The following is a 15455-nucleotide window of genomic DNA, read 5'->3' on the forward strand; positions in this document are numbered from 1 at the left end:
AGCGCACTCTCACTCCTTGCCCCACTGAGCCACAGCCAGAGTGCAGCTTCTCTGGTGTCTGAGGCTGTGTGGGACAGCTGAGGACAGCGAGACACAGCCCCGGGCCCTTCCTTGGCACGCAGCAGAAAACAAACAAGGGCGCTCTTCTTCTTCCCCTCCTCCCTTGGCCTTTTACCATCTGAGCAGGACTGAAAGGAGCCCCAGGGCTTCCAAGTGTCTGTCCCAGCTGGGCCAGGGGCAAGAGGGGCGCAGCATAAAGGAAGCTCTGCCTCCAACAGAAGGACCTGAGAGCCCCCTTTGCAGGGTCACCTCCCTGGCCTCCCTCCTGGCACCAGACCTGAGGGGGCGGGGGGTGGGCAGCAGACTCCATTGCAACCCAACAAGCAAGCCCAGGTCGGTGAGATGCTGGTCAGGGGTCCTTCTAGCCAGGACCCAGCTCACCCAGGCTCTGAATCCAACCAGAGACAGGGCACTGTTAATGACACCAAATCTGGAATGGGCTGTCTGCAGGCTGAGGGACCTGGATGGCCACCGGGACACAGTGTTCTAACAAAACCAGGGTCTGCTCAAGCCCCTTAGCAACAGATAGCAGCTCTCTGTTGTGCTCTCTTGAAACTAAGGGAACAATGAGACAGCTGAACAGTCCCAAGGCGGTGAGGGTTTCCTGAAGCTGCCAGCACTGAGGACAGGTAGTGGGGGGTCGAGGTCACTTCCCCATGCCCACTGCAGGCTGCTGCACAGGAGGCCTGCATTGCACTCCCGTCCCAGGACAGCTCCTCAGATGTCGCAGCCCTCTCCGGAGTATGCCCATGTGCACAGAGGTAGGAGGAACATCTATAGGACTCCTGGGCAGGACTGGGGGGACATTAAGAGGCCAGCGGGGTATCCCTCCACTGAGCTCAGTCCTAGCCCTGAGGCCTGGGCTGATTTCTGTCCTTCTAGGCCACCTGCCCTCCATGAGCCTCAGGATTGGTTTTGGTTTTGGTTTGTTTCTTTGGATTTCCCCTTCTCTCTCTCCACCTGATCCCAGGTACTCTGGATTTAGCCCAGCTCCCTGGGCCAGGTCTGTGGGAGTCACCAGTGAGCCAGACTGTGTCCACCTGAGCCTGGATCAGGCAAGAAGACATGCTGCAGGTGCTAAGAGGGAAAACGGTTGCAGGGCCCATGTGGGGACAGAGATGAACTGGGATTGAGGAGGCTGGGCTGGCTTCATGGAGGGCATGGCCCTTGGGCCGAGACATCCAAGTATTTAAAAATATTTACTAAGGGCCAAGTAGGTACCAGGCATTGTTCTGGAAGCTAGGCTAGAGTAGCAAACCATTTCTTCCCCTATGTGACCATATTCTGGTTGGAGGAGAAAAACAATAAACAGAGGCCTGTTGATACACAGTATGTCTCATGGTGTAAGGACTATGAATAATAAAGCGGGGAAGGGATTGGAGAGTGCAGAGGTGGATGCCCTACTGTTTGTACTCAGGGAGCCAGAGGAAGGGAGGTAGCAAGGGGGAAGAAGTTTCAGTGGAAGTGACAAAAGGGACAGAGAGGGAGGCAGGCTCATCCGGGGTATCAGAAGAAAAGCAGAGTGGCCAGTACGACTGGGCTGGGGGCTGGGTGCACAGGGACTAAGCCTTTCTTCTAATGGACTCTGGCTTCCTGAGAGGGATGAGGATGCACTGGAGGGCTTTGAGCAGAGAAGTGACATGTTTCTGACTTAAATCTGAGTAGTTCCACGCTGGCAGCTCTGTAGAGAACACGTGGGATACAAAGGCAGAAAGAGTCAGTTGGTTTCAGAGGCCAGGCCAGGGAGGAGCTGCTGGCCCAGGGTGGGTAGTAGCAATGGGGTACAGAAAAGTGCAGACAGAGGCTCTCCTGGGGCCCCTGTTCTGCTAGCCTTTCTACTACCAAGAAGGCAAAGGGGCAAAAGGGAAACTGAGGCACGAAGTGGGGGCGCACATGGGAGAGTCCCACCCACCACCCCCCATCCCAGGCTCTGCTGCTCCTGGAAGCCTACTGGGTCCCGTTCCTGCCAGTTTGGACTCCTGTTTACATCCGTTCATGTGTGCCTTTCCCCTGCCTCTCGGGAACAGTGACCTCGTCCTGCTCCTGCCTGTGACCCCCAAGTCCTGACCGAGGCCAGCTAGGGTTTGCTGAATGCATGAAGGGATGCAGCATTTCCTGCTGGGCGGTGGGTATGACAGACTCAGAAGACAGATGTGAAGGATGTAAGGAAGCTCCAGGAGCTGGCCATGCAACATGCCCCTCTCCTGACCACCCCAGGCTATAGCACGAGAAACTGCCACTGCTTCCTGAGCGCACACTTTGAGCCAGGCCCCAGGCACTATCTGCAGGAGCCTGGGAAGTGGGTACTATCACCACCCGATTTCACAGATGCAAACAACCCAGGTTCGCAAAAGGTGTCTGTCCAAGGTCACATGGCTCCTATGCATGGAGACAGGAAGCAAAGCTGTCTGTCCAGTGCCCCTCATGCTACTACTATGTGCTTAGCTGGCACACAAGCCCCAAATGCATGTGTCTAACCTCAGCTCAGCCCAGATCCACGGGCAGCTGGGTCCAATGATTCCCATCCCAAAGCAACAGTGGTGATGTTTGAGGAAAGCCTTTTCTAAAACTGTCCAACACTCCTCTTCTGAAATTGTCGTCAATATTAATGACAACAAGAACAATGGCTCCTCTCCTGGCTGCTGTTTAGTTTCCAGGGTCTGCTTTCCTGCCCTGCCCCTAATCCTTTATTGGTGGCTCTCCCAGAGTACCTTTGGGGTGGGCAGTGCACATGTGCTCCCCCTGCCTGTCCATCTTACCTGCTGGCCTGGAGTCCCCACAACACCTGCACATTCTCCACAAGTTTCCTGCCAGTATCCCCTCTCCCTGCCAGCGGCCAGCAGCCACTCCCCCAAGGGACTGGATTCATTGTTTTCCAGACTATAGAGGGGCAGGGTCTGGAATTCTGATTCCAGGCACACCCTCTGCTCCATGAATTCGGGAAGTTTATTCCAAAGCAACCTTAAAATCCAAACAAAGGAAAGACTATAGAAATAGTGAATTTTGAAGAAGCTCTTGAGAATTCCAAGTTCAGGGATTTGGAAACTCCCAGACCCAGGTTGTAGACATTCCCAAACCCTCACAATTCTAATATAGTGATCTTGGGCATTCTGATCACAGGAATTCTGATTCTAGTTCCTTATGGAGACTCCAATTTTCTACTTCCTCAGGCCATTTTCTTTTTTTCCTTTTTTTTTTTTTTTTTGGAGACAGGGTCTCACTATGTAATTCAGGCTGGCCTTGAACTCACGATGTAGCCCAGGCGGGCCTCAAACTCCCAGTGATCCTTCTGCCTCAGCCTCCCAAGTGCTGGGGTTATAGGCGTGCACCACCAGGCCTGGCAAACTGACCAATTTCGGAAGTAAAAGTAAATTTAAAACTCCTTCCCCAAATAAGGCTATAAAATTCCTACAAATTTTGTGAGGAGAAATGTTTTCTTAAAAATTCCAGGTCAGTCCTGGTGGCAAATGCCTGTAATCCCAGCAATTGGGAGGCTAAGGCAGGGGGATTGCCTGAGTTTGAGGCCAGTCTGGGTTACACAGTAAGTTCAAAGCCAGCTTGAACTACATATCGAGGCTCTGTCCCAAACAAAACAAAACAAAGCAAAACAACCCACCAAAAAATATATTAATATATTTTAAAATATCATTATTTTAATGCTACTTGCAGAACAATAACAACTTGGTTGCAGCATTGTCTATAATTCCTTTTTCAGCCCAGTAGGCTTTTAAGAAATCTCTAGTTCTCAGACTGAGTGTGAGTGAGATTCTAGGCCTGCAGCTCTGGGGAGCCCTGGGGTGATCTGGGAAGGGAAAAGTGGCTGAATGGCACAGTATGTTCTCTGCAGCTCAGGAAATTCCCAGGCTTAGGCCCTTCTGGCAACATGGCTTGTGGCCAGGGCTCCTACAATTCCCAGCCCCATCATCACTATTGTTAAACTGGGGCTTAATGGTCTGCCCCATGGGGCCCCTGGAAGTTAGGAAGGGCACAGGGGTCATCAGAAACCTCTCTCCTGGCCCTCTCCCTGCCTCCCCCTGTCTGGCAAGGCAGTGCAAGAGTTGTCAGCCCTGCCTGGGCCCAGGCTGGAAGGGGCAGAGGGAGGGGAGGGTCTACAGGGGGCAGTCCCTGGAGGGCAGTGAACTTGGGGAGTTGGGCCATTAGTCGGATCAGATTTCACAGCCTGGGGTTTCCCGTGCCAGGGTAGAGGATACAAGGAAAGGGGCTGGGGCTCGTGCTTGGGACAGAGCCAACTAACTAGACGGTGGGGAGATGGTGGGTGTTGGGGAGGGTTGGGCAGCGATATGCGGAGGGAGGGCTGTTTTCGTACCAGAGATGTGGTCTGAGGCGTCCCCCCGCCCCCGCACTTGCCCACAGGGGCCGGGCCTGCAGACCCCAGCCCTGACTAGCACGAGTCCGGCTCTTGTATAGTACAGCCCCCCTTCGACAGCTCCCCGAATTCCCGTGTATACAGCCCTCCAACTCCTTTTCCTCCCTCAGTCCCAAAGAACTCAGCGGCTTCTACAGCCCGTCTTCTCATCTCTCAGCTCTGACCAGGACCTCTCTGCCCCAGTCCAGTCCTGATATCCAGTGCAACCCTGTGCCCCCTTCCCTGTCCCCTCCGGTAGCGCGCCAGCCTGCCGAAGCCCGGACACTAACCCGATTCGGAAGAGCAGCCGCCGGCTGCGCGTCATGAGCAGGCCGCGGAGGCCCCGCCGCGCTCGGCAGCTTCGGGGGCACAGAAGCAGGACGAAGGCGAGGAGCAGCAGCCCGCAGCCGGCGACCCACAGCCCGGGCGCCGTCCAGCCCTGCCAGGCCATGCTGGGGGCGGGAGCCAGTTGGCCAGCGGGTGGGAGGGGGCGGGGCAGGCGTTGCTAGGCGACAGCCGGTCCCGGCCTGAAGCGAACACGCGAGGTGGGGGCCCGGCTCGGAGAGCGCGTGGCAGCAGGACCTGAGGGGTGTACTGGCCCCGCCTCGCCCCATTGCCAGCCTTGCCCGAGCGAACGCCACCGGCTGGAGGTGGCCTGGCTCCGCCCCCGACTGACAGGTCGGGAAGCGGGGCGAAGAGGGCTTCGGACCTGCGCTAGTCCTAGTGCACAGTCGCTTGAGTCCTGGGAGAGGCACAGAAGTCCTCCTCCTGCCCCTGCCTCCTTCCCCCTCCAGGGAACTCGGGAGAGGCCCTGCCATGATTCTCCTGGGACAGAAGCCTCAGACTCCTGAACTTTTCAGTTGGAAGGAATCTGGGAGTAAATGTGGGTCAATTGCCATTCATTAATTTCTTCATTCACTAAATTAATTTTCTAATTCCTCCTAAGTGTCAGACGTCTGCTAGGCTCCGAGGATGAAGGATTAAAAACACACAGTCTCTCCAGTCGCTGGAGCCTACAGTCTAGGATCTAATCGGGGGGACAAACCAAATAACCAAACAAAACCAAAAATATCTACACCTATATTGAAACACATACACACTGTGGTGCTGTAAGGGAAGCAATCAGGAGGCAATGGATGAGCACAGAGCGAGCAGCTTAGGTGGGAGAAGGCCTCCCTGAGCAGGTGACTTCTAATCCATGCCCTGAGGGGAAGAGGGACCACAGAAGCCTGGGGGAGTGACTTGGCCAAGGTCATGTGGGGAGTGGCAGAGCGGCCTAGGACACAGGAGCCCTCATTCATGCCCAGCTGCATTTCCCCACCTCTGTGTACTGTGGCCTCCTGATGGGCTCCTTGCCCTGGCCCAGGGCAGGAACGGAAGGAAACACTGCAATCAGTAGAGCTCACATGGCTCTGCCAGGATACGTGGGCAGGGAAGCAGGTGAGGAAGTACTCTTGTTTTCTTCCTGGCTTCCTGTGCTCCTCTGGGAGATGCTAGATAGGCCGACCCCCAATCGGACTTGTTTTCTCTCCTGCTGAAGGAGGATTTGATATTTGGATCCAAAGATTGAGTCCTCAGAGTGCAGAGTTTACAACTGTAGGATCATTATGTACAATGTAGCTTTCACTGCCCATCCCCCCTCCCCAAAGAGCCTAGGGATGTGTTAAACTGTCCCCGAACTGAATAGTAAATCACCTCATTCTGGGTTTAATCCAGAAAACTGAGACATCCCCAGAGTTTTTCCATAGATCATTTTGAGGACAGAGCCTATGCCTTGTCCCCTCCCTGTGGTTTGGCTGCTTTTCAGTTGGGCCATAGGAAGGGCTAGGCCTGTAGGTGCCCAATGGGGAACTAAAAGCAGGACAAAGGTTGGCATCTCTGTCTTCGCTTTATATCTGCCTCCTTTGTTCTCTTACGGCTGTGGCTCAGATCCCTGCTCCACGTTGCACATGGGAATTTAATCACGTAAGGAGTATCTGTAATACAACATTCATTAGCCCTAAACTTACTGAGCCTCTCTCATGGCCCTTTGAGACTGCAGACACCAAGATAAGAGTAACTAAGTGTAATTTTCAGGACTTGCAGGGACATACACTTGCCAGTTTTTACAATGTCCAGATCCACAGGGTACATGAGGAGGGAAGCAGGTGAGGAAATACTCTTGTTTTCTTCCCTGGAATGATGCCTAGAGGTCTCCAGTTACTGTCCTAGATCTGCAGTTACCGAAGATTGCAGGAAAAGTGGAGCCTCATGGACTATCCCATGATAAGGTCACCACTCAAGTGGGAGCAACTACCCTGTGACAAGAACTGAGGCTGCCCCTTGTAAGTATCCCTCCATGAGAAAATGAATTGTCCCCTCAAAGAATGTTGGCTCTCCCAGAACCTTGCAGAACCACCTCTGAGGTACCGGATCAACCAGACCATTGACTGGGCCAGGACTGCCTATGCAGCCAGGTGTGGTGGCACATACCTGTAATCCCAAGGCTTGGGAGGCTGAGGCAGGAGCATCAGCACGTTCAAGGCCAGTCTGAGCTACAAAGTAAGATCCTGACTCAAAAAATGAAATTACCTATGTTGCTGGTAATGCAAAGCCCCCAGCTATGCAAACCTCCAGCTCTTGCCTTTGTTCCCCTTTTCTAGAAAACCCCACAGCTCTTGAATCCTTTATCAGTGCTTTCCAGCATGGCCCTTTCCTGCCCTTCACCACTGCTTGGCTTCTTGACTGGCATTAAGGAACAAGTGCTGATCCTGGTATGTTGAGACCTATGGAGTTGGGCTTTTGGTAAGCGGAAGACTGATAGCTAATTTGAAGAATGCCCTACCAGGAGGAGAGTATGTGTCTCAAAGTCTGTGTCTATACATGCAAAGTGAAGAATTGTGGAGCATTGTGAACATGCCTTGCTGCAGCTAAGGCTGTGCCAGACAGGCATTAGAGGGAGAAATTAAATTGCCAGCCCTATAATCTGAAACGGGGAATGGCGGCCTGGGAATGAGCCTGGGAAACCTAAATCTCAAGCCACATGCAAACATCAACAAGGTTTCAGCTAATAAGCCCAAGATCCCTTTTATGAAATATATGGAGTTAGGACAGGGCTAGAGATAAGGAGTGAGGGAGGTGTTTTAGGAGACTCCTACAGGCTCAGGGAGCCACATTCCTCTACCCTGGGCTGTTCAGGAAGACTTCCCCTGTCTGCTCCTGATCTGCTTTTGTTTCATCACCCGTCCATAGGAGTCTTCTATCCCAGCCCACTGGTGGCTCATGAGCTAGCCCTTTCCTGCACTTTACATCCTATGGTACCTAACAAAGAGTCTCCAGAATCTAACATATTGTTTCACTCCCCCATGCCTTTGTACGTGCTGTGCTTTCTGCCTGGTGTGCCCCTCATTTTTTGTTCAGCAGAGATTCAGATCTGGAGCGCTCTCTTTAAGAAAGCTTTCCTTGAACTTTCCCACCACCCCCAGATGGACTTAAGCTTGTCTCCCAATGTGCCATCTTTGTTTTTTTGTTTGTTTTTTTGAAATGGACTCTCACTATGTACTTCAGGCTGGCCTTGAACTTACAATCTTCCAGCCTCAGCTTCCCAAGTACCAGGATTGAGGGTGCGTGGCATGTACCACCACATGCCCAGCTATCGGCCCTGAGTCTTGTACTTAGTCCTATCATTCAATGCATTTCCCATAGCATAGCTCTTCACTCACATATCTATCTTGTCTATAGTCTTCAAGACTTTACTGTCTTTCTTTAGAGACTATAATTTAATTTATTCATCTTCCATTCTTTGGTGTCAGGCACGATGTTCGATACCTATAAACCCCTAATGAACATTCTCGGAAATGTCAGATCCTAACCATAGCCCACAAGGCCCCTGCTTCAGCCTGTCTCTAACCTCCTCAGATGCCATTCTTGCTCTTGTCACCACAGATCAGCCACATGGTTCCTCAAATGTGCCAACCTCTTCCCTACCTCAGGGCCTTCGCTCATGCTCTCTCCACTTTGAACAGTTCCCCCAATTCTTTAAAGAGCTCAAATGCCAATAAATGAGAACCGGAAACTTGAGCTGAGTAGTGGTTATGTGGCATACACCAGGGGCTGTCAGCGGGGACTGTTTTGCCTCCCAAGAGACATCTGGCAGTGCCTGGAGACCTTTCTTTTTGCAGTGCTGGGTTTGCAGGACCTTGCTTATGCTAGGCAAGTGCTCTATCTCTGAGCTACACTTCCAGCCCTTTAAAAAATTTTTTTAAACTTTTTGATACAAGGTTTCACTAAATTGCCCAGGTTTGAATTTGTGATGTTCTGTCTTAGCCCATGTAGCCAGGTTTACAGGCATGTACTGCCACGCCTGGCTATCTAAAGACATTTTAATTGTCACAACTGGGTAGGGAAGATTGCCACTGGAATCTTGTAGGCAGAAGCCAGGGATGCTGCTAAACATCCTACAATACCCAGGACAGGCCCTTACAGTAAGGAATTACTGGGCTGAAATCTGTAGTATAGAGGTAAGAAATTGGTATATGTAAATGTAAAAGCTCACCAAGCCGCACCCTAAAGATGTGTGCACCTTACCATATGTAAGGTATACATCAAAGAAAATGCCCTACTTGGGAGACTGAGGTAGGAGGATCCCTTGGGCCTAGAAGTTCAAGGCCAGCTACAAAGAAAAATGTTACCCTCTGTGGGAGGTCTTTATTGGCCCCGTCACTCTCCTTATTACTCCATCTCTGCTGTATTACTCTGATTACTTCCTTCACCTTCAAGGTGCTTTTCACAATCTGACATTACAGTATTTTGCGATTCTTGCCTGTCCCCCTCCCTGGAATGTAAGCCCCAGGAAGTTATTGGTGTGTATAATGCCTGGCCTGCAGCAGATATTCAGTTAAGTATTTGCTGAATGAATGAGTGATGGAACCAAAGAATGAATGAATGACAATTTGTCTACTGCCATTGAGGACTATGACTGTCAAATGACTGGAACCCTCTTGTCCTGACCAGTGGGCTCCCTCTCTGCAGGAGGGTTGTATGAAAGCCAAATCTTATGGGGGAGGCCAGACTGTGAGCTAGTAGTCAGAACAAATGACATCAGGAGAGCTGCAGGAGAGCCCAGTCAGAGGCACCCACACTTTCTGGGTCTTTGGCCATGACTTCCTCCCTGGAGCAACTTGGGGGTGCCCCCAAGGCTAAGGTTCACCTCTGCGACTCTTAGGAGAGATCTTCCTCGGAGAGACCCATTAATGATGCAGGTCTGGTGGTTTTAAGAGCTTAACTCACAGAAGACAAGCACCCTTCCAGGTTCCTGGGGTGGGGTGAGGGTTCTCATATCTGTCCCCATTCCACTTGCCAGCCAGGCTGTTCCCTTAGGACAGCCCGACTTCATCTTTATGTCATGGCTCTAGCTGGATGCATGGTACTTGGCTGGCATCCCGGAAAATCACTGATGATGTAGATGATGATGACAGTGACAATGACGATGATGACAGGATTGACCGTGAAGGTGTGATGGTTGGAGCTGTCTGAATATTAGAGAAAAGAGACATCTTGTTGGACCAGAATGGATAAGTCAGTTCAGTTTAGAAAAGTTAACCCAACTCAGAAGTGGGAGCTGGGATCCTATGGCCCCTGCTCAGCCCAACCCCATTCCCACCCGATCATTGCCTCCTCTGTTGCTGCCACCAAAGCCCTCCATCTTGTTGGGGATGTCCCTCTGAGCTGCTGTGCTATAGATTTACCCTGCAGCCCTGGCTGAATTGGAAGCAGATCCCTAACATTATCTGCCTTTGCAGGGAGCTCTCACCTTGCCCTATCTTGACTGTTCAGTCCTCTGCTTTCTGTCTCCTTCCCTCCCTCCCGCTGTCCTGCCTTCTGGAGGAGAAACCTTCAGCTGCCTTTGTTATAGCTCTGGCTTGGAAATGGATGCACTAGCTTGACTGCTCTTCCTGGCGCATGTAAAAACTTCTCACCCCTTTGCCTCATCAGTCCACGCACTGACCCAGCCCAGACTCTGAGGAATTAGATGCCCATTTTTACTCTTCCTGCCTTATTTCTGCCAAGTAACTCCAACAAGCCTGGCCCATTCAACAATGCAGCTCATCAGTTCTCAAGGGTTAGGGAGCTTGGGAAACAGACACCTGACCCCTCCCTGTTGAGATGCAGACTCAGTAGGTTGGGCTGCTGCTCAACAGTGTGCATTTTGTGTGAGTGATCTGAACTTTGCTCCTGACCTCGACTTCAAGGTTGTCACTGTAATTCACCTGCCTGGTCACATCCTACATTCACCTGGAACCCATCTGCCTCTGGAAACCTAACTCCAATGTCTTTTTCCCTGGCTCTTTCATTTCCAGGATACAGGTTCTTCTAGCTCTGGCCCTCAACTGTTTTTCTTGCAGCCTTTCAGTCCCTCCTGCTCTTGTCTCTTCCCTTCCAATCTGGAGCTGGGTCCCCTCCCTTGAACCCCTCACCAGGTGTCAGCTTCCTCACCCCTTGTCCCTCCAGCCTCAGCCTGCCAACTGCCAGACCTGCTGCTACCAACCTGACGATCCCTTTCTTCTCTCACCTCCTGGCAGACAGGGTTGAAGAAAACTAGCAGCCCTAGTGAATCAGGGCCACTACCATTCAGGCCTTACTGGGCCCCCAACATAGATACTTGGCACTATTTTAATTTTGGTGAGGCCTCCTCTTCCTACCCACAGTTGTTATTCCCAACCTCAGGCCCCAACTTCATTCCTTTGCTTTCAGCAAATACACTTCTTAAAGGACACAAGTTCTGTGTCCACGCATTTCTCTATACATTTTGCTATTTACATGTGACTTTTTTTTTTTTTTTTTTTTTTTTTGCTACCAGAGATTAAACTCAGGGCCTCGCATATACTAGAAAAGCACTCTACCAGTAAGCCACATAACTACCACCCCCTTTTTTTGTGGTGTTAAATAGAGGGCCTTCCCACTGAGCTACATTCCCAGCTTTTATTTTTTATTTTGAGACAGGGTCTCACTAAATTGCTGAATTGCCTAGGCTATAAATAAATAAATAAATAAATAGCCTATCCTAGAAAAAACATTTGCCTAGGCTGGGCTCAAACTTGTGATCCTCCTGCCTCAGCCTCCCAGAGTGCTCGGATTACAGGCGTGTGCCACCACACCCAGCTCCTAGCCCCTTTTAAAAAAAATTTGAGACAAAATCTTGCCAAATTGCCCAAGCTAGCCTCAAATTTGAGATACTCCTGCCATAGCCTCCGGAGCAGTTGGGATTACAGGTGTGTGCCACTCCCCTGGGTGTACATATGAAGCTTTAGGGGAATGCTACTGGTGCCTCCTGCTCATATCTTCCTCTCTCCCCACCTCTAGTACTGAAGAGTGAACCCAGGGCCTTTACACTGAGCTACAGCCCCAGCTGTTTCTTTGTTTTTATTTAATTTTGAGACTGGGTCTCACTGAATTGCCTAGGCTGGGCTCAGACTTGCAATCCTCCTGCCTTAGCCTCTCCGAGTGTGGGATTACAGGTGTGCACCACCACCCCTGGCTTCTTGTTCACATCTTTAAGATATTTCTCCTGGCTATTGCTTTCCTCCTCCCATGAGCAAATTCAAACTGAATGTTTCCCTGAATGGTCCTTTTCTAGACTCTGATCTGCCTTTATCAACACACCACCTCATTTCCTGAAAGGCTATCTCCATGGCTGTACAGATTGCATTTTGGCATTCAGCCCTTCCTCTTTACCTGTAACGTGTCCTTCACCATGTAACCATGCACTGTTTTAATTATCTTTTTTTTTTTGGTACCGGGGATTGAACTTGGGACCTTGCACTTGTGAAGCAGGCGCCGGAACCACTGAGCTAAATCCCTGGCCCTAACCATGCACTGTTTTAATGGAGGTGGAATATATTTCCCCACACCATTGCATATGGGCATGGTCTTGTGACATATTGGCCAATGGAATGTTAGCAGATGTGATACAAGCAGGGGACTTATATGTGCTGTTGTAGTTGGACTTCAACTGTGTGTGTGCCTTTTGCCATGAGGCCATCCCTCCAGAAGTTGCTGGTCTAAGGAAGGTTAAAAACACATGGAGGAGATCTTGGTCTCACTCACAGCTTGGAAGCTAGGCTAGCCAAGCAGAGCTCAGCTAAAATTCAGCCTGCCTACAGGTGCAGAAGTGGGAAGTGCATGTTTACTGAATGCCTCTCCATTTGGGATTGGCTTGTTATGCAGCATTATTACAACAATAGCTGACAGATGTGGTGGGAAACACAAAGATTATTTCTTAATGGGGCTGGAAAGATATGGTATGTGGATAACTATTTACAAAGGGGTAATTTTGACATGTGCCATAGAGTCCACCAAAATAAATACCAGGTCAATTAAAGTGCTAAGAATATAAAATTAGGGGCCGGGGATTTAGCTCTTCAGTGGTTCTGACACTTGCCTCACAAGCACAAGGTCCCAAGTTTGATACCCAGTACCAAAAAAAAAAAAAAAGAATATAAAATTAGGGGCTGGGGATTTGGGACCTTGGAGCCACACCTGACACAAGTCCAAGGTCCTGAGTTCTATCTCTGGTACAGGAAAAAAAAAAGGAATATAAAATTAGCCAGGCTGGGCGTCATACTGAAATCCCAACACTTGAGGGAGGAAGATCACAAGTTTGAGGCTACTCAGAGAATTCAAAGCTAGTCTGGGCTAATAGTGAGACCCTGTCTCAAAAAACTAAATAATAATATTGAAAATAATTTAAAATGAAACCATACAAATTAAAATAAAAGGAAATATATGTCCATTCTGAATAGCCGAAGACTTTTTAAGGCTAAAACCAGAGTGTTATTCTAATTTTCTTCACTAAGGATATATGACTCTTAGACAAAAAGCAACTAAAGACCTGAAAGGGAAGAAATTATTTTTGGCTGTATTAACACTTAAAAATCTTGGTCCCTGTGCCCCGCCCACAGTGACCAACTTAAACACCCCCCCACACACACACATGCCTCTGGCCTCCTGGCTGTGCTGCTACCTGGTTCCACGCTACAGAGGCACAGGGGGTCATAAAGGCCATTGTCCTGAGCTCCAGAAGATACAGCAGAAGTCAACAACAGAGAGAGGGCCTCTCTCTGGCTCCTTGATGAAAACTGAAGCCCACTGGAAAAGTGAAGAGAATCTCTGCAATAAAGGCACACCAGACCACCTTACTTGGTAAGTTGGAGGGATCATCACCTCTCATTGGAACCTGGACTATCTTCAGGGGAAGGCCAACTGGAACCTGCAATAGAACCTTACAGAGTTCAACTGTGCAGGAGAATAGGGAGCTCAACTTGGGACTTGCAGCCAGAAATCTGCCTGAATCTTACAGGTCTGCTTCTGGCTTGCTGAGACTCATTGACTTATATCTGCACACTGCTGCCCACGTTGTCTATTGTGCCAGCAGAGACACACCCTGAAGGAGGCCCTTCATTTTTATTTTTTATTTGGAAAATTTTTTTCTCTTATTTTTAGCTTTTATTTTTTTCTACTCTTTTCAATTTTTATTTTTCTCTTCTTTTTTCTTTCTTTTCTCTTCTTTCTCTCTCTCAGTCTCATTCTCTCACTGTCCCGCTTTGTTCTTCATCTCCCTTTTTGTTCCTGTTTGGCCCTAATTCGGATTTCTTCTTTATTTTTCTTTTCTTCTCTTTTTCCTTCTCTTGATTGTCATTAGTTTTAAAGGAAAGTAAATACAGTTTCTAGCCTCCCTACTGGTGTTAGGTTGTTCTGTTCTCATCTTTGTACTTTCATTCTGTCTTTTCCTCTTATCTTCAACAGTTTCTTAGAGTTTGCATGTTCTCATTGCTAACCTTTCCCTATCCTTCTACCTATCTATCCCTCCCTCCCCAACTCCTTCTAACTCCCCATCCCAAAGGGTAAAGTTGCTATATTGAAGAGTTTATTCACTAAAACATATGTTGGGCTGGTCCTCGATTTTGATTTAATTCACACAGTTAAAGGAGATAGATTAATAACTATCACAAATTGTCATTTTCTAAGCTGTGTTTGATGCTATGGTGTTGCTGATTGTATCATTTGGGCTACGGTGTTGTGATTGCCTTCCAGGTATAATGAAAATGAGGTAGCCTCAGAGTCATTAGAGACTCAAAACCTAAAGACCAGCTATATCTGGAAGATACCTCTGAAGAGCAATCGTCCCATAAGGGTTCTAAATACAAGCAACAAAGATACTTACAATAAGTAATTTTGAAGTATCAACCCAGGAATTAAACAAAGGACAGTACCAAAACAAAAATGAGAAGACATTTAAGCAAGGCACAAATTCAGACTTCCACCCCACCAAAGGCAAATTCTGGAGGAAGTGAGGTGGAAAAGTTTGATAATTAACCACCTGGACACCCTGAACTGATAGCACAGGAAGTAACAAAACAGATGAATGAGGCTCTAGAAAAATTCAAAACAAATAATTTCCCAGATAACTACAGAGATGGTGAGCAGAGTGAAAGACATGATTAGAGGCTCTAGAGCAGAAACAGATAAAAAAAATAGATGAGTTCAGAAACATGCTGGAAGCCACAAAAGCCTAGCATAAGAAAGAAATGGAAACCATGATTGCCCAACATAAGAAAGAAATGGGGGGCCAGGGATTTAGCTCAGTGGTTCCGACGCCTGCTTCGCAAGCGCAAGGTCCCAAGTTTGATCTCTGGTACCAGAGAAAGAAAGAAAGAAAGAAAGAAAGAAAGAAAGAAAGAAAGAAAGAAAGAAAAGAAATCCATGAAACAGACTCAAACAGATATCCAGGAGATTAAAAACTCCATTGAAAGTATGCACAGCAGATTAAGGGAATGTGAAGATGGAATATCAGATATAGAAGACAGGATTGTGGATAATGACTATGGAAACAGAGATTTCTTAAAAACAGTAAGGGTCCACAAGAAATAAATTCAGAAAAAAAAAAAAAAGGAAAGAAAGAAAGAAAGAAATCAATCCAGCAGCTGCTAGATGATGCAAAGAAGAATAACATAAGACTGATAGGAGTCCACGAAAGAGCAGGAGAAAGTAT

At 48.9% G+C, this 15455-nt stretch overlaps 1 protein-coding gene across 2 annotated transcripts in view; it reads right to left on the reverse strand.

The window, feature by feature from the left end:
• Pnkd (PNKD metallo-beta-lactamase domain containing) overlaps positions 1-15455 on the reverse strand; it is an 81575-nt gene that overhangs the window by 15245 nt on the left and 50875 nt on the right. Inside the window, exon 1 of one of the 2 annotated variants that reach the window (XM_004864599.4) lies at positions 4717-5028. The exons of the other annotated variant lie outside the window; for it this stretch is intronic. Coding sequence (XP_004864656.1) covers positions 4717-4877 — 161 coding nt within the window. The 5' untranslated portion in view covers positions 4878-5028. Of the gene's footprint in view, positions 1-4716; positions 5029-15455 lie in introns of those variants that run through there. 2 annotated transcript variants of the gene reach the window in all.

Source organism: Heterocephalus glaber, unplaced genomic scaffold (assembly GCF_053883595.1).
Source record: "Heterocephalus glaber isolate CG9 unplaced genomic scaffold, H.glaber_assembly_v1.0 deba00000621, whole genome shotgun sequence".
In the NCBI taxonomy this organism is placed as follows: Eukaryota; Metazoa; Chordata; class Mammalia; order Rodentia; family Bathyergidae; genus Heterocephalus; species Heterocephalus glaber.